A 21,361-nucleotide genomic window follows, 5' to 3' on the forward strand; every position below is an offset into this window, starting at 1 on the left:
ATTTATTCGCGTAGGTCATTGCGCATCCAACTAATGCGAATTAGTGAGCAGACTGAGTTCTGGGCTTCTAACTAAAGGTGAGGTTGGGGTGGGTTTTTGAGGTCTGGTTTTGGAGCATTGTTCGGCTGCTTGGTTGCTTGCACTCTGGCATTTTCTGGCAGGTTTCATTTGCAGTTTTATTACCATCATTATTTAGTGGTCGTGGCTTTGTTGTCACTGCTCTTGACTTGACTTGGCTTGACTTGACTTGACTGACTTGACTGTTTTGTGGTTTTTGTGAGCCTTGCAGCCATGCAAAATGGATGAGCTGTTCACAGACAACGGCAGCTGCTTTAATCGCTCCTCCACAGTTCTCACAGTTTGAGTTGAGCTCTTAAATTATTTAGTGCTGATGACATCGTTTTGACATAATAAACAGCGTGCAACGGCGCCGTTGTCATAATTATTAAAAATTTATATTTAATAGCAGCGCGGTGTGCACAACTGTTGCACAAATTGTTGCATGAGACAGCTGCCACGTCGATTGCAACAGGACAGTTGCAGTTGCTTTGGCTATGCAGCTGCTTAACATGCATTTGTTTTTGACAGCTTTTGGGCTCATATCATTTGATTAACATATATGAATTTGGTAAGGTATACCACATTAATTACAAAATTATGCTGAAAGTAGGATTGAATAGACTAAAACTTTCCTAGAATTTAACCACTTCTAATAGTGTGTACTAGGAGGGCATCATGATTGTATTCGAAGCACATTACGATGAAAAATATAGACAATTATATACTTAAAATATTGTTTGTTTTTAAGTATTTTATATTACTAATTAAATTACTATTGTCCTAACATATTATATAATTTTATTTTATGAACTTCATATATGATGATTTCATGTTTCATTGGAAATTAGACTTCTAGTTATATTTTATTATTAAGCGTTCAGTATTTTTTGGGAACACTTTTGTAACATACATAGGCTATTTTCTCGTTAAATATCAAAGTTCATTTGAATTGTCAACTGCAAATACTTCTCAGACACGTGGCGTATACGTAATCTTGTGAAATTTTGCGAAATTAGTTAGTCTTGACATTTGCGACAAATCCCAATGAATTGCTACTTTAGTTGCCGTATAAATAGAAACCACAAAATCATTCTGATTTTATTAAAAGCCTTTGGCATATACAGGCGGCTTAGTTTAAATATCAACTGCATATTTTTGTTAACCACATGGCACATATTCGTAAGCTTGTGAAAATTTCAAAATTAATTTGAGCATAAACTCTGACATTTGCAGCAAATGCCGCTGCCTGGCGGTATATTGAGCGGCAATCCACAATCCACATCAATTGCAAATTAGGGCTTGTCAAAGTGCCAAGCAGCATATTAACTGTGCTTTCAGCCAGGCCAAGTAATTAGGCTGTAAATTTGAAGAATTTGCCATATTTGATGTGGCAAACGGGCGAGATTTCAAAGGCAATTGAATTATCATTCGCTCGACATTTATGTGAGCCGTGCGTCAGCGACAGTTAAAATGACCGTCATTTCACACATCATTAGGCTTGTCAGGAATGCGGCAGCAGCTCCTCTTAACAATTTTTCACCAATGCGGCATGTGCGACACTTTTTCCCAACATTTTCCACGCTCGACTGAATCGCGCATATTTTGCACTTGTTTCGCCATATTTTTTCCCTTCGATATTTCTGTCAATTCGTTTCTTTTTTTTTTGTGTATGCATTGAGCGTACGCTACGTGCTGTTGAAATGTGGGAGTTGGTAACTCCCAAATATGTTGTTAGCCCACGGCCTGGATCATTGAGGTGCCTGGCAGCTTAATTGGCATTTCGATATGACAGCGAGTCAGGGCCGCGCTCGGGTTTGGGTTCCGGTTCGGGCTTGGGCCTGGGCTTGGGCTTGGTTACGGGCTCAAAATCGAAATCAAATTTGTTACGCTTATTTCAGACCCTTGTGCGAAGTATGAAAAAGCGGTTGTTTTCGGTTTGTCAATTGAATACCCTCGTTTATATATTAAAAAAAATCTCAATGTTTCTGCAAGCTCTATGTGCTTGTTTAACTGATGCGTATAAAATACATGTTCTTAATAAGTTTAATTGGAGAGTCTATTAAATCAACTTCAATTTAACACAGAAAGACTTTGACCTTGATCCGTCGTTCCTATGACTGCCAGACGATACTCAAATCTAGGGCTTGAAATATACACTCTCATGGATATTAGGAAGCATCTATAACAATTTGCATCCCTATAGCTTTGCCGAGAGCTCAGTTCGCATAGTGGGCTTAGGTTCCTACTCCAATGTGTTACACATTTGGAACAAGATTTGCATACCCTTTGCTGGGTAAAAAAACAAAAACACATTTCTAATAAGCCGCATGGGCACCATTTTTACACTTTGTTACAACATCGAAAATTAAATCCGTATAATTAGTATGCTGCTCTGTCCCACATTTTTTTTGTTTGTCTATTCATTTTTTGTGGGTCAAATTTTTCACAATCAAGCTAATTGTAATTTATAGCAGCACGCGCTGCCTTGGAGTTGAACGACGAAAATAAAATTAAGTTAAATTTAATGAGCCTGGTTGAGGTTGCGGCCCGGTTCTTTGTGTGCTTGAGATTGTGGCTTACTTTCATCCTGGCACCGTACACTGTGCATACCAGGCTTGTTTACATGCCAACAAATTCACGGACATGAGTATTTGGCGCCTCACGCCTGGCAACTTATCATAGCCTCGAGCCGGGCTGTGAATTATTATATTTATTCTCATGCTTTTTTCTATTTTTATGCTGTGAACTGATATTTCGGGTAAATATTTGTTTGACTTTGCGTGCATGCAGCAAAATTCATGAATTTAAGCTGAAACAAAAAAATGCTTTGCAATTTACTTTTTTGATTTAAATTTTAATTAAATATTTTGATAGTTGTTTCTTTAGAATCATTGTGGCAAAATAATTGTTAAAATATTTTTATTTTAATTGAAATATTTGGTATATTAAAATTTTTTGAGCTCTTTACTCAGAAGTAATATGAGCTTGAGCTAAAAAAATTTGGCATATGTATTTCCATAAGCCATAGCTGCCAGCGGAAAGCAAATTAAACATGAAATGTAAATAATTTGCATGCATTAAGTAAATTAGGACACTATGCAGCTGCAGGCGGTTGATAGTGTACTGTTGCTAAGTTCTCAAATAAAGCCAAATGGAAGTCACATATCACACATAATATTGAAAACCCAAAAACGACAAACACATGCAGCTTGTACTTTGTGTCGCTTTAAGGCTGAATTACTAAATTTATGATACACATTATCTATGTGTGTGTGCGTACGTGTATGTGTGTGTGTGTGTGTGTATGTGTATGTCCACCTTTTTTAGCCGATTGCTAAATACACTTTAAAACAATTGAATTAAACAAAAACATACTGTAAACAATATATTTGATTCAAACTGTATTTGTACAATATCTGTATATTTTCTTTCTTTGTGCTCTTTTTTCTTACTCTAACCGGCATCATCATTGTAATTAAACCGACATAAAAAAACAACCCAAACTAAAAAATATATATATCCAAATCCATAAAATAAAACCTAATAATAAATATAATTAAATTGTCGAATCGTACAACTCGCTTGTGTGCTGCTTGCTGCATCAATTGAAATTATTGTGTTGCGACTCTGTAAGTTTTTGCCCTTACAGCTGCACTCCTGGGCGCTAGATTCCGTGCCGGCTCTAATGCCGGCATTCTGGGCCTGGGCGGCCTGCCCGGCCTGGGCGGACCGCCGTCTGGCGATGGCGGCGATACGGATACCGGTGAGGGCAATAATTTGGATGTGCCTGCCGGCTGTAATATGGGAAGACGTCGCAGTCGTGCGGTTCTATATCAGCTATCCGGTCATTACAAGCCCGAAAAGGGCGGTGTCAAAACCAAATTGAAGCTGGGCAATGTGAGTATGATAACCACACTCAAACCACACACACACACACTCCAACAACAACATCGAAAGGGCTATTGCGACCCAAATTCAATTAAACGTATATGGCTTTAAATCCTATTTTGTTGTTGTCGAAGGTAATGGCTCGGAATATACACTCGGCATGTAGGGTTTTATTCAAATGGAATTTAGAGGGCTTTTCTTTTTGAAATTTCAACAATTTTGAGGGTCTTTTGATTTCAATGTTGCATTACAAATGTTTATTTTTTAAAATATATATGAAATATATGAAATATATGATGTGTAGTTTTTTTTTTTTTGTTTGGCGATATTGTCAAAGAATTCCTACCAAGATATTTGCCAAATCAAGAAATTATGATTCAAACAATTTTCGTTTAAAAGGAAAAATAGTAAAAATTTGAATAAATATTAGTAATAAATTAAATTTACTTTTTATTATTATTATTCTACTGCAACTATATGGGGTAATCATTTTATTTTTGAGACATATTTAAAAATATTTATATATTGAAAATAATTTGTTAGTATAATCTATATTTGAACTATACTTTTTCTTTGAGTGTGCCCTTAATTGAATTAACAATTTTCGCCCGCTGCTTTTTCATGTTCTAATGCGGCAATCCGTGCATTTAACTTAATCCTTTTACGTGGCGTATTTAATTGAAATTCACTTTTGATGTAAACTTTCTTTTCTGTTATTTTTGTATATTCTATTTTTGTAGAACTTTATGCATTCAACCGAGGCTCCATTTCCCGAATACAAAACGCAGTCGATAAAAAAGTCACGCTTGATTTTACCCCATTATGGTGTATTCAAAGGCATCTGGGATTGGGTCATATTGGTGGCCACCTTTTATGTGGCATTGATGGTGCCCTACAATGCGGCATTTGCCAAAGCGGATCGCCAGACCATGGTCTCCGATGTAATTGTCGAAGCGCTATTCATTGTCGGTGAGTACCATATATGATGATGATCATGTTAATGATGATGATGAACTGTTGTCCTTTTTGGCATTCGGTTGTCCAGTTGATGCTTTGTTACATTTATATGGACAACCTGTTAGCCACACTTCTATCCTCACCATCAACATCCTTTTGGGCCCTTGGCTGGCTATTGAATTCAGCTCAAAGCTCAATATGGGTTTTTAGTTTAATTCTCTTGTGTCTTACTTACTTGTTTCCTGTTCTCTATCCTTTTCTTTTATTGCTCTTTTATTGCAGATATTTTATTGAACTTTCGCACAACCTTTGTCTCGCGCAAAGGTGAGGTCGTATCCAACTCTAAACAGATTGCCATCAATTATTTCCGTGGCTGGTTTGCCCTGGACTTATTGGCCGCCCTGCCCTTTGATCATCTATATGCCTCCGATTTGTACGACGGCGAGGTGAGTAATTGTCTCTAAATTGTTTCCAACGCCTTTTAGCAAATAGTTTTTCCTTTTGTGTCACGATTGAGAAATGAATTCGCTATTTGCATACCCCGGTGTGAGTGTGATTGCTGCATTTAAAATGCACAAGCTGAGCTAAAGCTGGCTTCGCTGACATTGTGATTGTCTCTGGGGAGTAGGTGAGGGCTTCGTGAGCAGATTGCGTTAAGTATTTGTTGTTTTTATACGTTTGAAATCTGGAATACAAAAACTGGAAATGCGTTTGCTATTTATTTAAATCAGTTGAACACTAAGACATATGTCCTTCATAGCAACTTAAATCCGCGCTGTTTCTTATTTATTTCTTATGTTCTATTTATCTGTAAGGAAAAGCTCTATATGTACTTCCTCTTAAGATTGTGCCGAAAACCTAATCAATCTTTACTTAACGCTTGTATCAGCTGCTTATAAGCACAGTATGTCTAATCACATAAACAAATGTCCCTCAGAGACAAAGTTTCTCATTGTTCACTAACATTGCATTTATATTTCGCCGAGGTGCACTTGTGTTCATGTTTAACTTCAAGGTAACTCTATTTGTAACTTTTTCAAAAACAATGCAATTATGATTATCCTTAATATGCAGTTCTTTCATAATCTTTATCTTCATTTCAGTTATTAATTGCTGTTCATAATAATTGTTTAATTGGAACGTTCGTTAGCTTCACTTTGTGCTGAGTGTTAATTTAACAATTATATTTGCGCATTAAACATATCATGTTGCACACATTGTTGAGCATTAATTTGATATCCTTGCCGTTTGCTTGGCTAATCAAATTTAATTGCCATCGATTTAAGCATTTTGCTTGGTTGAACATATTTAATTGATTTTAAGGTAAAATGAAGAAATTACTCTCCACAAGTCAATTTTATCGCCACAAACTTATATTTGCTGGTCTTTTGTGAGAGTCGGGAGGGGTCAAAAGTTCATTCACAACTGCACTTGGATTATCAGTGAACTTTACTTTTTGCTTATACATGGCCTGCTGAACCCTCCATTGACATTAAATATTTAAGCTGAATTTCAAGCGTAAGAGGATTTGCATTAGAGTCTGTTTTATCGCATGCATAATGCATGTCTTTTATAAAAGATTTTATTGTTATTTTCGACTCGACTGAATTTAATTCGGCTTTAATAGCTTTACAAATAATTGCATTTAATTAGAATTGAGTTGCATGTGCTGCAAGTGTCGAGCATAATTTTCATATTTATTTTTAGTTGCGCAACTCGTTAAAGCCGCTTTTCTATTTGCCCCAGCAAGTGGAATCCTTTAGAGTGCACTTGACGCTCATCAGGCGGATTTAAGTCATGTCCTCGCCGACTGTCGGTAACTGAGTAGGTAAATGCGGTGCCATCCTTGCGCCATTCTGACCCAAATGTGTATCAACTCAATATGCGCCCCAAAAAGTATGCTACGTTTTGCATTATTTGCAGCTGTCTGTCAGGGGTTTCAGGTATTGCTCATTGACCGGACTTTCCTTTCGTCTAGCTTTTTGTCCCGGGTTTTCAAGCACCAAACTTGAGGCTAGAATTTGTTTTATTTGCTTTTTTGCTGGCGAAGTCAGTTTTTTACTTCAAGTGGTCCGCCCTTCTTGGCCAACAAGAAAGAATTTCGAGGCCGATAGCTGCTCGACTGTTAGATACTTTGTTTCCAGATAGAAAAGGGAATGGAAAGTTAGTAAACAGTTGATACTTTGTTCTTGTTATACGTAGAAAGAGCTTTAAACAGCTGAAAATCGTGATTAGTTGATGGATAAAAATATTATTTACTCTTTGAAGTATTATATTCATATATATTATAAATAAATTGACCTTGAAACTAGTAGAGATGCGTGTTCTCATTTACCTGATTTGGGTATGATTTTTCAAGGAATAATAGTTAACAAATTTAAATAAGTTAATATTGTCCGGTGTCTAATAACAATAAAAATACAAATAAATAATACTACTTTTGATGAATCCTAAAAGTTAGGATTTAAGGAGCCCATGTTGATTCGCCCATAGATGCAAATTTTTAATTTCCGCCTTGCGAAACATTTTACTTTTGCTATCTTTAGTGCCACTTTTATGGTTTAAATATGCCCTCCTTTTCTTTAGCGAGGAGTGTATGCGAAAAATAAAGAAATAAAAGTCAAATTCGCTCTTGGCAGCCATTATGAACATTTCAAGTATCCTTTTGCTTGTGTTTTAAGCTGCCATTTTTGTTCTGACTTAATTTTCAAGCTGACTTTTCACTGATTTTATGCATTGTCATGGCTTTCCCATTGATTGCGCTATCGACCAAAGTTTTCTTTTTGTGTGTGCCTCGTTTCATTTGTTGACTGCGGCTCGTTAGAGCTACCCACAGCAACAAGAACTTTCAGCTTAGCTGTGATTCCTTCCGATCAAATCAAATACATTTTAGCTGCCTCGTTGACTCAAGTAGACAGCTGTGAAATTTTCTGCATACCCGTACTCCAAGTCCTCAAGTACTTAGGGTATGTTGAGCTCTTGGGTTAAGGCAAGCATCAAATATCTGACAAAAAAAATTTGACTACTTAGTTACAGGACTTTGCTTTTAACTTGTAGTAAATATGAGTTGGCTAATGAAGTAGGTTTAAGTCGGTTTAAGCATGGGATGTAGGTCTAACTAAGTCAGAACTTGTTGTTGCCAAAAAGGCAAATCCTTGCCAAGGCCAGCAAAAACTTGGTCTTTCTCGATGTAGACTTCAATATGTGTTTACTTTTTAAAATTTTTCGAAGGCCACAATAAAAATGTAAAAAATCGGAGTGTGTCTTAAGCTTTCTTAATGCCACATTTGGGCACCATCAGAAATTAACTTTTTTTTTCTTCTGTAATACTTAAATGTGTTCTAATTGCCAGCATTTCCCACTCCTGCCCTCTCTCTCTTCCTCTTTTCAAGTTTGTGAGTTTTATGTGGCTTAAAGCTCGTAAGTGGCAGAGAAAAAAAAACGTCATTAATATGTTATTATTTGGCCACTTTTGACAAATTTTGGACAGGTCTTGCGCTCAGATTTTGTAATTCAAAAGTATTTTCCTTTTGACGTTTTCTTAGCTGCTTTTGCTTACTTTTAAAGTGGTGTATCTTGTTCTCACAGTTGCTGCATACCAATTTCCAGCTAATGCACCAGAAACTTTGCATATTTAGTTGATTTCCAAGTTTTAATTATCTTTGAGACCCAAAAAAAAAGAAGAAGAAAAGAGCAGAAAAAGTTGACAAGAGCCCGACCAACGGAAACGGAAGTTGCCATGGCATTCAAGTTGAGTCAAGTTACTTCGCGTTGCTTCCGTTGTAGCTGTTCTAGTTGTTGTTGTTGATGTTGTTGTTGTTGTTGGCGCCTCAGCGTGCGACAAAGTAAACAAAATGTGAGCAGGCGGCGCAAAACTTTACCTAAAGCCAGCCAGGCAGGCATTGAATGAAGCAAAGAGAGAAGCTAACGAAAGCGAAAGCGCAGCGTAAATTGCAACATGAATTACAATTTTGCTTGACAACGGCACACAGATACACAAATACACGCACACGCAGTCACGTGGCGTATAAATGCGAAAAGCCTTATAAAGGGAAACAAAAGCGGTTATTGTGCCGTCCTCCTTAAAGCTACAACGCCTCGACATGTTCTCTGCTGTCTGTTCATCTGTCTGTGTGTATTATTTTTTTGTATATCCTGTACTTCTACATATTAAAGGCGTGTATGATATGGTTTTCTTAATTGCTTATATTAAATAATTGCCTGTTTTTTTGCATTACTATTTATTCTTAGCTTAGAAAATGTATATCTTGTGAAATAGTGTGTCGCTGGGAAGATACATTTTTATTATTGAATGAATATTAATTGTTGTTGATAGCTTTGATGCATTTTGTTTTTGAAACAGCAAATGATTTTATAAATGAATGCATTGTTCATATATATATAAATTTTAAATAATTTTTACTATATATAAGAAGTTTTATTATGATGCCAAACATTTTAATTCCAAGCTCCATGTGTATTATGTACAATTGGTTTATAGCTAGCTTGTTGCGTTGCTGCTTCTGTTTCTAGGGTATGCTGTAGTCGAACTACTCAAATTTGTGTGTAATTGTTATTGTACGCTTTAAACGCATTTTACTTAGCTTCTTGACAGCCTCGCCTATTTGTGTCCCTATTGAATTTATTGCACGGCTGTTGCACGCAAAATGCTTAGATCGCAGGATTTTTTTTTTTTCACCTCATTTCAGCAATTTACAAACTGTGCCCATTTTAAAAAGGACGCCTCAACAGTTGCACGTTTATAATATTTTTACTTTTAATCATAAAATATATTTTTATATACATAAGTTGCCAGCTTCAAGATTAAATAATAGCTCAAAGCTTCTCTCTAGTCAAACTGCCCGCCCTTCTGGGCAGCCTGATAAGCTTGTTTACGTTTACATTTCGGCTTTTTGATGACAGCCCCTTTGATTTGATTTTTGTTCAACTATCCCTTTTATTCTGCTTGCTTTCTTTGTTGAGTTGGGGCGGAAGTTATAATACGGCGAAGGCCGGAAATGCTAGCTAATAAATGGGCATGTGTCAAAATTTTTGGGAACTCAGCGTGTGCTTGGGTCTGCATATGTGTGTGTGGACTCTAATGAGATTTACGCCCGAGTAAAAGTGGGGCAACGTAATTGGAGCAAACTTCGAGGGGTCAAAATTATATTAGAGCCAAAATGCCATTAGGTGCTATGAAAAGCTTATTACTGCATTTCGCTTGAAGCTGGAAATAACTTTTCAACTCAACTTTAAAACTCAACTCAACTTTTTTGTTTAGTTTACTTTTTGTAGAGTGTATAAAAAGTTAACATTTGCCCACTTTTAAATTGGCATTTACGCCGAGTTCATGAGCCAATTCTGTTTATTTAACTACACCATGAGTTCCGACTTTTTTACAATTATTTAAAATCATCTACTTACACAATTTATTGTATTCATTTCAAGCTGTATGAAATTGCCAAGACTAATCGATTCGCAGTTCCTCTTCCGCATATTTTTTCAGTGCGCTTCGTAATAGTTATCTGAATTACTTAAAATAATAAAAGCAGTCGCTGATTAAGAACAATATGAAGAATTTAATCATTCGATAAATTGACCATTTATACCCTAGATGTATATCTCGATAGCAATCAACATACCTAGCATAAGTCAATATAGGTTGTTTAATCAGTGTAGGTTTGTTTAATCAAAAAATCGGCGCAATTAACATGCCGACCGATAAGTTGCCCATCGATACGCACGATAGTGTCATCGATAGATTTATGCAGCGCTAACAATGCATATCATTTAACAATGTATCTCGTTACTTTTCAACTCTCTCTCCTTCTCTCTTTCTCGACGTGTCTCTATGCACAGGAATCACACATTCATCTTGTCAAATTGACGCGTTTGTTGCGCCTGGCCAGGCTATTGCAAAAAATTGATCGATATTCACAGCACACGGCCATGATTCTGACGCTGCTGATGTTTTCATTTACGCTGGCGGCGCATTGGCTCGCCTGCATCTGGTATGTCATCGCCGTAAAGGAGTACGAGTGGTTTCCCGAGAGTAACATTGGTGAGTAGTGGACACGCAGCATGGACCGAGACATGGACTGGTTAAAAGCCAAGGTCATCTTGCAGCCCATCAGCCCATTCACATGTACATAAGTGTTGGGTGTGTGTTTACGTGTGTGTGTGTGTGTGTGTGTGTTAGTTGGACAGTAATTTGGTTAGTTTGCCGCCAGCGTTGATTGTGTTTGCCTGGCTCGTCAAACGCCAAATGAAATTGTTGCCTTTGCCCCGCACCACAAACTGGCCCACACACACACACAAATCCACGGAAACACACACACACACATGTTTTGGCTAATGTATTCTGTTGGCAACAGGCAAGCTCAAAGTTTAAAATCAGCTCAGGTGTAAAGCTGAAGGGGGAAATGACGGTTATTAACACGTTCGAATGACAAAGTTTGCACAAAACTCGTGCGAAACAATATCAAATCAACTTTTATTGTGATTTAAATCTATGTGTGTGTGTGCGAGCCTTAAAAAGTTTTTATTGTTACTTTGTATACCCTGTGCTGGCATTGGGCAGCAGGGTTAAGTTTACATAGGAGTACAAAAGACTTTGATTTCCGACTCCATAACTCCAAATTGTTACTTTGTATACCCTTTAGTAGTAAAAATCCGGAATTATAAAATGCCTTCTACTTGCGTTGGAGGCCAGACAATTTGTAAGTCAAAAAAAACTCAACAATACTATAATAATTAATGAATCTAAAACTTTCATCTTAGCCACAATAGTTGTCCCCTTATTACTTTGTGCACTTTATTGGGGAATCGGAAGTGGTAATATAAAACTTGAACATAATACATTTAGCAGCCCGGAAAAATCATCAGAAACTTTTACCAATTCAACTTAATTTAACCCTTTAGTTCACAAACTTATCCTTTCACTTGTTAGTTTATATACCCTGCAATGTTAGTAAACAGAACATGCTTCATTTTATAGCAATCTTTCCTGACTTCTGAGAGTTCCAAAATTCCTTAATTGCAATCAAGTATCTCTAGGGTATATCTTCCATTCACGTCGCTGTTAATTTAACATTTTCGCAGATTAGCATTTATTTATGCATTATGCCATGTGTATTCCCCGGGTAAATTGTAATATTCCACTCTTGATAAACTGACAGCCAGGGAAAATCACATACGCAAGCAACAAATTGCCAGTTACTTTTCACATCAATATGCACTGTGAACATGATACACATTAAATACTCGCACCGACCTGTTAGCTGTTGGAGCGAGATAGAATAATTTGTTTGGCAAAAAGTTCAGCAACTGCCATTTGCCATTTGCCATTTGCCATTTGGCGTTTGCCGTTTGACGTTTCCGTTGCCATTTTGGCCTAAGCATTTAGCCGGATTTGACACGCTTCATGTCCGTGAGGCTCTGACAGCTTACTGACTGATACTTTGATGGACAGCGGCGGCAAAGTCGAAAACTTTTGGCCAAGTCATTGTCAGTTTAATAAGCGGCTGAATTACACAACAAAAAAATAATAATAATAATACGTATGTGTCTGGTGCCATGGGCTTTGCTAATGCCTGATTTACTAAACAAAGTTTATATGCCTATTCTTTTCTTTTTCGCCTTTTTTTTCTTTTCCTATTAAAATCTTCAAGTCTTGTTCACAGGTTGGCTGCAGCTGCTGGCTGAAAGAAAAAACGCCACTGTTGCCATACTAACAACGGCTGAGACTTACTCGACAGCGTTGTATTTCACATTCACCAGCCTCACCTCTGTGGGCTTTGGCAATGTGTCGGCGAATACAACGGCCGAGAAGGTTTTCACCATTATAATGATGCTGATTGGCGGTAGGTAATCATCCACGTGTGCTACCTAGTCCCTCCCCACTTTTACGAATGTTATATGAAATCATATTTTACTGCTTCCCAACATTAAATTCTGAATTCTCTCCTTGGCATTCAGCTCTGATGCATGCTGTGGTCTTCGGTAATGTGACGGCCATCATACAACGCATGTACTCACGTCGCTCCCTTTATGAGAGCAAATGGCGGGACCTGAAGGATTTCGTGGCCTTGCATAATGTAAGTATTAATCGGTTAAATGTTAAAGCCATATGTGCTCGCCATTCATGTGGCAATGCAATAAACGCGTTTACACTTTCCTGTCCACGCTGGGCGCCAATTAATTAGGCATATTGTGTAAATAACGTGCTACGCATAGTCATCGAAAGCTGTTGCAGTTCCTTGTTTGTGTAGCTTGTTTGATGTCCATTCGCGATATCAAAAGTGATTCATGGCTGGTTCTGTGCCACATTGTGCGCCAACCGCACAACTGTGCACATTATTTTTCTATCGAGTGCACCAAAGTGATACTTAAGCCTTATGGGCCGGTCTCATTAATAGTTGATTATCGATAGCAAAACCGCAATGGCCTTGGGCATTGGAAATGAATTTTTGCCTCTGTGGCTGCCAACTAGTCGACACGCACGCCTTATGCATGCAGCCCATGTTCCGAGCGCCTACTTTCTCAGTTTCATTGGAATGCAGCTCACATTCGCCATATGCCACGCAACATTAGGCAGCGTGGGGGCGGATGCCTAGCCAGCGCCATAAGCGAACGATTGAGTTGGTTGCGGTTGCCAACCACCCATTCCTGTGAAGGGCTATGTTTAGCTGGGCGACGTGACCGTGTCACACAACCTGTTGATGGTGCAATCTTGCACGCGCACATAATACGACGACTGCCAGTGGGTGCATTAGGCAGTTGCCACACGGCGTATACGCAATGCGCAGCATAATTAAGTGCGTTTGTTCTGCTCGCATGCATCGAACGCATGCAAATGAGCTGCAGACACACTCAGATAAAAACTGCAACTCATTAGCTAATGTCATTTGTGAAAAGAGAAGAGAGAAAACCCCATTATAATTATTATTTTGTCTATCTTCAACATTTCAGATGCCCAAAGAGCTGAAGCAGCGCATTGAGGACTACTTTCAAACTTCATGGTCACTCAGCCACGGCATCGATATCTATGAGGTAAAGTATGAGTAGATGACTGTATGCGTATGAATACCAGTGCGAGCATGAGTGCATAGCGGATATCTGTGTGTGTGTGGGTCCATTCGTAAATCATTTATGAAGGCACACAGAAGTTGTCGACACAGCGCAAAATCTTTGGCAATCTGGGCGGGCGGCGCGGCTCTATTGGCATTTTGATATGTCTGTGCCTTTAATTAAGCAAATGCCTGTTGGGTATCCCATTTATATATATACATATATATATGGTGAAAGTCAAATATCAGTTGTGTGCTTGGTCGCTTATGTGACTTATGGATTGGCATTGGGCAAAAATGGCAAAGGACTGAATCCCCTTTGATTGCATGTCAGCCAGCAGGTAGCTACATATATACAATAAGTTGGTATCCTGGGGGTTGGTACAAAAAGTATTTTCAATTGGATTTAACTGAGTTCAATTATTTTTAATTGAAATTAACTCGCAAATACGCTGACATATGTGTATAGCAAACGTAAAGCGTTACTTTGATGTATTAAGCGTATATTTAAAACTTTGGAGAAACCACAGTTCTTTAAAATATGTGATAAACGATTTAAAGTCCTTAAATCTTGCAGAATTTAGTTATGTCAGCTTTTGCTTTTACTTCACCATTCGCCTAACTATAAAATAAAAGCATTTACGCTTGATTCTTTATACCAGCAACTTTATTCCCCACAGGTAATGCGATATTCACAGCCATTTATAACTGTTGCTGGCAGTTGAAGCGTCCCACTTTGGGCCCCACATTTAAGGGGTGTTCTGTTTAAAGCTATTGAAAATTGCTGTTGCAGCACTTTGGGCGCCAAAGTTAAATTTTTACACATTTCGAGCTGTTTTAATTAAAGAGTTTTATTTAACTTGAACACTTAACAATTTCTGCAAGCTATTATAAACGTCTGTACGAATTTAATTTCATATTGGTTCGAATGTCTTCAAACTACCCTCGTATATACAGTTAACGGCGGCTTGTCCGACTGTGGCTTGATAAGATATCGCCTGCATATTTAAATGCTTAAATTGACTTCCATATTGTATAAATATGCACAGACCTGTATTAAGTTGATGAATTGACTTTTATTTATCGCCCGAACTTAATTGATTTGTGCATACAATTTGAAAAAGTTGTCAATTTGTATTGTGCCTTTTGAGAAAATCGATTCACCACAGCGCCAAGCAATCATAATACCATTTGTAGCTTCATTAAATCTGACCCAGCAGGGGTAAATCTATTTAAGTTCGAGTTTCAACCTGAACTTGGTTTTATGTTTCATGGCAAACTGCCCTAACCGCACAGCATAGACAAAGTATGGCAGCTATCCGAAAGCTTCTACTCTCGTTTTTTCTTCCTGTCTCTGTTCCGCTTCATTCGACTGTGGAAGAGCCAAATTGGCCCAAAGCGCCAACTTTGTTGCATGCAACGCATGCACACTTTATGCAGCACTAACACGTGCATTTGGCCTGCCATTCACTAATTGCCGTTATCATAACAAAAGTCAAATAAAAGTTCCCGCTGGGCTTTTTCCCCTCGGCCGCTGGTGTAAACAATTCGTGCTGCAATTTAGTTGCCATGAGCTGCAAATTAATTAGTGCATTTGTTGGGCTGCCTCGCTACGTTGTGCACAACACATGAAAAGTGTGCTGTTGACTTTATAGTTGCCTGAACTGAACTCCTCCTGACAGCGCCTGCCAGAGAGATCCTATTCAATGTCTGACAGGCACATGCTTCAATGGCTTTGGCCAGGAATTTTGAGTACTGCCTCACGGAGCTTAGACTTGTCTCGACCCAAAACTTGTCTAATTAATTTCAGCGTGCAACCATTTGAATACCATTTGATAGAACCAAATTTGCTTCGTTAAGGCACAAAATTAAAGCATAAAGTTAAGCAAAGCTAGCTAAGCACCATGTTTTAACGAACTTCTTAAGCCTTGCATCAACACATGCTTCGGGTAGAGTTCGTAGAAGTTTCAGTCAGTTAGACATTGTGAAAATTTGCTGAAAGCTCGCTTTAAAACTATTTAGTCTGGTTTCTTAAGGCGTTTATAAATAATCAAACCTAAACAATTTTCTTAGTAAAAATTCATGTAAAAAAGGAATTCCTCAAAAATCCTATATAGACATAGGTCGAACTTTTCCACCCTTATAATTCGGTCAAATCTCATCCGATTGGCACAAGGCTGGGCTTTATTAATAACAACTGCTGCTAATGATTGACAAGCTTTAGCAAAATATATGAGATTTTGGTTGTAAGCAAATACGTTAAAATAAAATTTAATTTAATTATATTTGAGAAACATGAATGATATACCCATACACTCAACGGGGACTAAATAAATTGCATGCAAGATGGGGCGCCAGTTGCCAGGCAGTAAATTAAAATGTTAATTTATTGCGCATGAAAATTAACTGGCAAAATGTCAGAGCTGTTGGCCCCTCGGATGCTCCCCTTCAAACGTTCCTTTGGCCCATCTGTTGCTCAACAATGCGAGTGTTCATTGTATCAGAAATTGTGTTGGCGTGTTTGCGCGTAATTTTCAAGCCAAATTTGGCCAGCATAATGAAACGCCCTGCGTTTAGTTGGGGCTGACACACGCCCTTTAATGTTGTGCACAGTTTTTGGGCCAACTTGTTGTTGGCCGATGCTTGCAATTAGTGTAAAATATTTTACACTTCTTTGGATTTTGTGGTTGAGAAACACACATAAATAACAATTCCAAGTTGCCCCTCGGGGAAATGTTCCATTAAGTAAGTAAATATTCAAACTCAGCCACACACACACACACGCACACCCGGCGCGGGGTAAGCTTTTAAAACTTTCTACATACTTTCATTGGTTAGTTTTTGTTGCTGTTTGTATTGGTTTTTAGTTAAATTTTTGCCCATGTCAACGTAAATAATACTCGAAGGCACAAGAGTAATTTTAGCCAAACATTCCGTACATTCATTTAACCAAAAAATTTTTGACATTTCGTGATGGTTTTGTGGCTAACACAAAACGAGTTTCTAATTTCGACTAAGTTGAAACTTATGCACATAACAGCCTCACATATTATTGATTTTATCACTATTGTGTGCGTTCTGCATACATTTGTAATTTTCCATTGAATATTATGCTTCTCTTTAACTGCAAATTTCTAACAAATATTGTTTAGTGAATATTTCGTAGAACTTAAAATCGATTAATGTGCATTCAATTGAATTCAATTGAATTAAATGCCTGTGTTCTGGGATTATATATACTAAATTGGCTTAAATATTCCATCTGTGATTGCTTCTAGTCAATATATGTGTTTTATATACATCAATATTTTACAGATTATTTTTCTTTTTAACAATTGATAAAGTAAAAGCATGTGGACAGCTTGCCGAATCTTGTCTTTGGTTAGTCAGTCATGGACGAGTGAAATTGTTTCAGAAAAACCAATAAGCTCTTATATAAATTTACTATATTGGGAGAGAATGAGAGGGCGAATGGTGGCTAACTAAAGAAGCTTTAGGTTTATCAAAAAATATTTAATTTTTGGACTATTTAAAACTTTAAAGAAGAAGTTTTAAGTGCTAGAACCACTGTCACGTTGTAGGCATAAGTCTGTTTTAACAAATATTTATTTCTTTATTAAGTTAAAATGTACGCATTTTAAATACTTCACTGCCACTTTAACGCATTTTCTAAGTCTTTTTACAGATATTGATATCTTTTTCTATATTTGTTTAATATTAATTCGTTAATTTGTGAAAAGGAATAATTGTGAAATCTAGATTTTGCTTTGTTTTTTTTTTTTTTAACCAGCTGCCGGGAAAGGTTAGAAAAGCATTTACTGGCAGAGGTCTTAACTTTCCTGCTAACCTTCCTGTTTGTTTGCTTGTGAAGTCAAGTGCGATGCATGCCATACACCAGTGCACAATATTTGCTCACGCATTTTGTTTACATCTTGTTGTCAAACAAATTACATCGAAGATACGCAAGCGTACAAATTTTGAGTAATATTCATTCATAAATTCAACAGATAGCCACATATTCAAGGCATATACATATGTGTGAATATATGTGTTTGTTTGTGTGTACTGCAAGCCCCTGGAGGCTATATACTTATGTATCTGAAGCAAAGAATCGAGGGCAACCACCAAACAAAAATGTAAACAAACAAAATGCAAAAGCTTTTCAATTTTCCTATTAATCCTCTCAACAATTTTATCCAATACACTTGCCCGCACCTTTGGGACTGAGACATAAACAAAATGAAAAAAAAAATAGAAGCAAAATGCGCAGGAGACAGAGATATTTATTTTACATATTACGTATGAAAAGTATGGCAGAGAATGACGGAAAAAACTGCAAGGAGCAAAAGAAAAAAAGAAAGTCCAATGCTTACAATTTCGTTCAATTCAATTTGCAACTATGTGTGTGTGTGCTTGCGTGTGTGTTGCTTTAAAGGATATGTAAGTTTTGGGATCCGGCACTTGACACTCGTGTTTACCATAACCCCCTTTCATTCACTCTTACTTATTCTGCTTTTCTCTCTCTCTTTCCTCTCTTCTTTCTCTTTTTAACAGACGCTGCGCGAATTTCCGGAGGAGCTGCGTGGCGATGTCTCCATGCATCTACATCGTGAAATATTACAGCTGCCGATATTCGAGGCTGCCTCACAGGTGAGTCGTATCTAAAGCTATGAGTGTGTGTGTGTGTATGTCTGGGTGTGTACGTGTGTGTTTGTTTCCCTGGTGCCTTTCATGTTATTGCTGGGGTCGACGACGCTTTAAAAGCCATACAAGTTCTCAAACAAATGGTCTTATGATGCTGATGCTGATGGCAATGCCAAAATAATCGGCAGCTAACTTGGCCAGGGCAGTCAAAAGTCAACTGCTGGCTCAACAGACGCACACACAAACACACACTCACACCCAGACCCACACTCAAACTCACACAGACGCCCATCCAATTGCACAGGTAAAAGTTTCGTTTATTCATTGAATGATTTGCGCGTGTGTGCCTTTTGGCCAACAGCTCGACACGGGCAACGACTGAAGCATGAAAAAGGTTTTAGGCAAAACGGTTGGCCACAAATAAACAGAGACTGAGAAAGAGAAAGCTCGAGAGTTACACTGGGGAAGCCAGAGAGAGAGAGGGCTAGTCGCAGTAAAAGCGAATGCAACGGTGCGAGTTGTGATGTTTATCGTAGACGACAATGTCAATACCCTTGTCATTTGCCACACTAAGCTGTGGCACACTCACACACACAGACACAGACACTTACAAACTTACATTTGTACGTGGTAAATGGTGCCAAAATCTGAAGCGTGCTTCGTGTGCGTCTAGAGTAATTGATTTTCCAATTAAGCTTCACTTGCATTATCGCCACAGGGTCAAGTCATTGCTCTACTGATAAACCCGGAAAAAGTTTTCCGTACTGTCGACTGTCGATTTTCTTGCCAAGTTTATTGCGCAAGAAAAGGATAAACAAAAGTTTACAGTTGCTCTCTGAGTTGAACTTCCAACTTGAGTACAGCATTTATCCAATTGTAGCGAAGGACTCAACTTTGGCTGCATGAAAGATTTTTGAAAGAAAAATACTCATAAAAAAAATGCAACATGAAATTATTCATTCTGAATAAGTAGCAATTGGAACTTTGGGGGTGACTGGCTTGGGACAAAACATAAATGAGAATTCCGTAAAAGATTTTCTTAATTAAAAGAAAAGTCAAGGATTTTTTGTTTGTATTCAAGAATTTATTATCTAAAGCAGGGTACCATTTGTTAAAAATGCAATAATGCAAATGCTTTTACGATTAAATTTTAGTGGCTTTGCTCAAGTGTACTGATTATTTAGTAAAGTTGCACACAAATAATTCTTGACTAACTATGATTAAATTTATGCTGCAATATATTAGAATTGACTTCTTGAGTAATTTGAGTAATTTTTCCTTAAAATATTTAGAAATATTTTAAGCATCATACTATTATTTTTTGAATCGGATTGGCCTTGCTTAACTCTATTGCTTATTTAGTGAAGTCTATTTATTGCCCACAAATCTTTGACTTACCATGTTTGAATTTATGTTGCAATCTGTGCGAATCGATAAAGATTGCCTCCAGCTTAATATAGATGAAAAGAAAAAGCCAGCTTAGCTTATTAAGATATTGTAAAATAAATGTTGTTGTTTGTCCAGCATAGTGCTGAGTACTGACAGCTTTATCAACTGGAAGCAGACTATTGCCTGACCCTGACGTTTTCTTAGCCGATTAAATTTTCAACACTCTCGCACAGCGAATCAACAAAACACACCAAATGCAAGTTGACCATAAAATAGTTAACTGAACGAGCGGACGACAATACGAAGTGCAAACAATAATAAAGCTTATGCAGAGATGACAAACAGAAAACACTCAACGGCAATAAGCGCGCTTTAAGCCACTTTTCGTGGCAGCCACTGAACCACGCGGCAATATGCAGCTTGCCACACAGAAAGTTCATGATATTTTTATACTGAAGCTCGCCTGTTGCTCCCTGACCCACCCAACTCAAAGGTGCCAGCGGAACAAACTTGAATCAAATCTTATTTACGTCCATTTCTCACTTTGGTATTTAATGTTCTTGTTTTTGTTGTTGCTTTTGCAGGGCTGCCTGAAATTGTTGTCCCTGCACATAAAGACGAACTTTTGCGCACCCGGCGAATATCTGATACACAAAGGCGATGCACTCAACTATATATATTATCTGTGCAATGGCTCCATGGAAGTGATCAAGGACGACATGGTTGTTGCCATTTTGGGTAAGTTTTAAGTGCATTCATTTGAATGTTCGATTTTCTGTTGGTTTGAGCGTGCTTGAAGTACTTTGGGTTTTCAAGTCGCGTTCGCTTAAATGGCCATGTTTCCATTTTGTTTATCTTTATTGAAGGCGTTTATTGAACTCGAAAGTTCGTTCGCTTCTCACTGTTTGGCTTTACCATTTAGCCCAGGCAGGCAGCTGCTTGTTTATGCATTCACGACGTTGCCTAGACAAATGGTTGCTATTTTTATGCTTATTGATTCTTACTTAGCGACTGACCTTTTGTTTTTTTTCTTCTCTGTTTTAAACACACACAAACATTCACAAACACACACATATAAATACACATAGGCAAGGGCGATCTCGTGGGCTCGGACATAAATGTGCATCTGGTTGCCACCAGCAACGGACAAATGACCGCTACCACAAACAGCGCTGGCCAGGATGTTGTCGTACGCAGCAGCAGCGACATAAAGGTAAGCCCAAATGACACTAGCTGAAAGAGGGCAGCACAAAATTAATGACAATATATGTAGAAATAGTCGCAGCTATAAAAATAATTATATAATTTAGGCTCTTATTCAGCTGGGCTTCAAGTCCAATTTGCAATTGGAATAA

At 37.8% G+C, this 21,361-nt stretch overlaps 1 protein-coding gene across 4 annotated transcripts in view; it reads left to right on the forward strand.

Moving 5' to 3' along the window:
• Positions 1 to 21,361, forward strand: part of Elk (Eag-like K[+] channel) — an 81,439-nt gene that overhangs the window by 47,869 nt on the left and 12,209 nt on the right. For 2 of the 4 annotated variants that reach the window (XM_032435999.2, XM_032435997.2), the window contains 10 exons: positions 3,695 to 3,957; positions 4,689 to 4,917; positions 5,188 to 5,351; positions 10,765 to 10,966; positions 12,576 to 12,767; positions 12,883 to 13,001; positions 13,876 to 13,956; positions 18,528 to 18,623; positions 20,591 to 20,744; positions 21,095 to 21,219. In XM_032435999.2, the coding sequence (XP_032291890.1) occupies positions 3,695 to 3,957; positions 4,689 to 4,917; positions 5,188 to 5,351; positions 10,765 to 10,966; positions 12,576 to 12,767; positions 12,883 to 13,001; positions 13,876 to 13,956; positions 18,528 to 18,623; positions 20,591 to 20,744; positions 21,095 to 21,219 (1,625 nt within the window). The remainder of the gene's footprint in view (positions 1 to 3,694; positions 3,958 to 4,688; positions 4,918 to 5,187; positions 5,352 to 10,764; positions 10,967 to 12,575; positions 12,768 to 12,882; positions 13,002 to 13,875; positions 13,957 to 18,527; positions 18,624 to 20,590; positions 20,745 to 21,094; positions 21,220 to 21,361) is intronic. The other 2 variants (XM_032436000.2, XM_032436001.2) reach the window with 2 other exon arrangements.

The sequence above is a fragment of the Drosophila virilis genome, chromosome 5, assembly GCF_030788295.1.
Source record: "Drosophila virilis strain 15010-1051.87 chromosome 5, Dvir_AGI_RSII-ME, whole genome shotgun sequence".
In the NCBI taxonomy this organism is placed as follows: Eukaryota; Metazoa; Arthropoda; class Insecta; order Diptera; family Drosophilidae; genus Drosophila; species Drosophila virilis.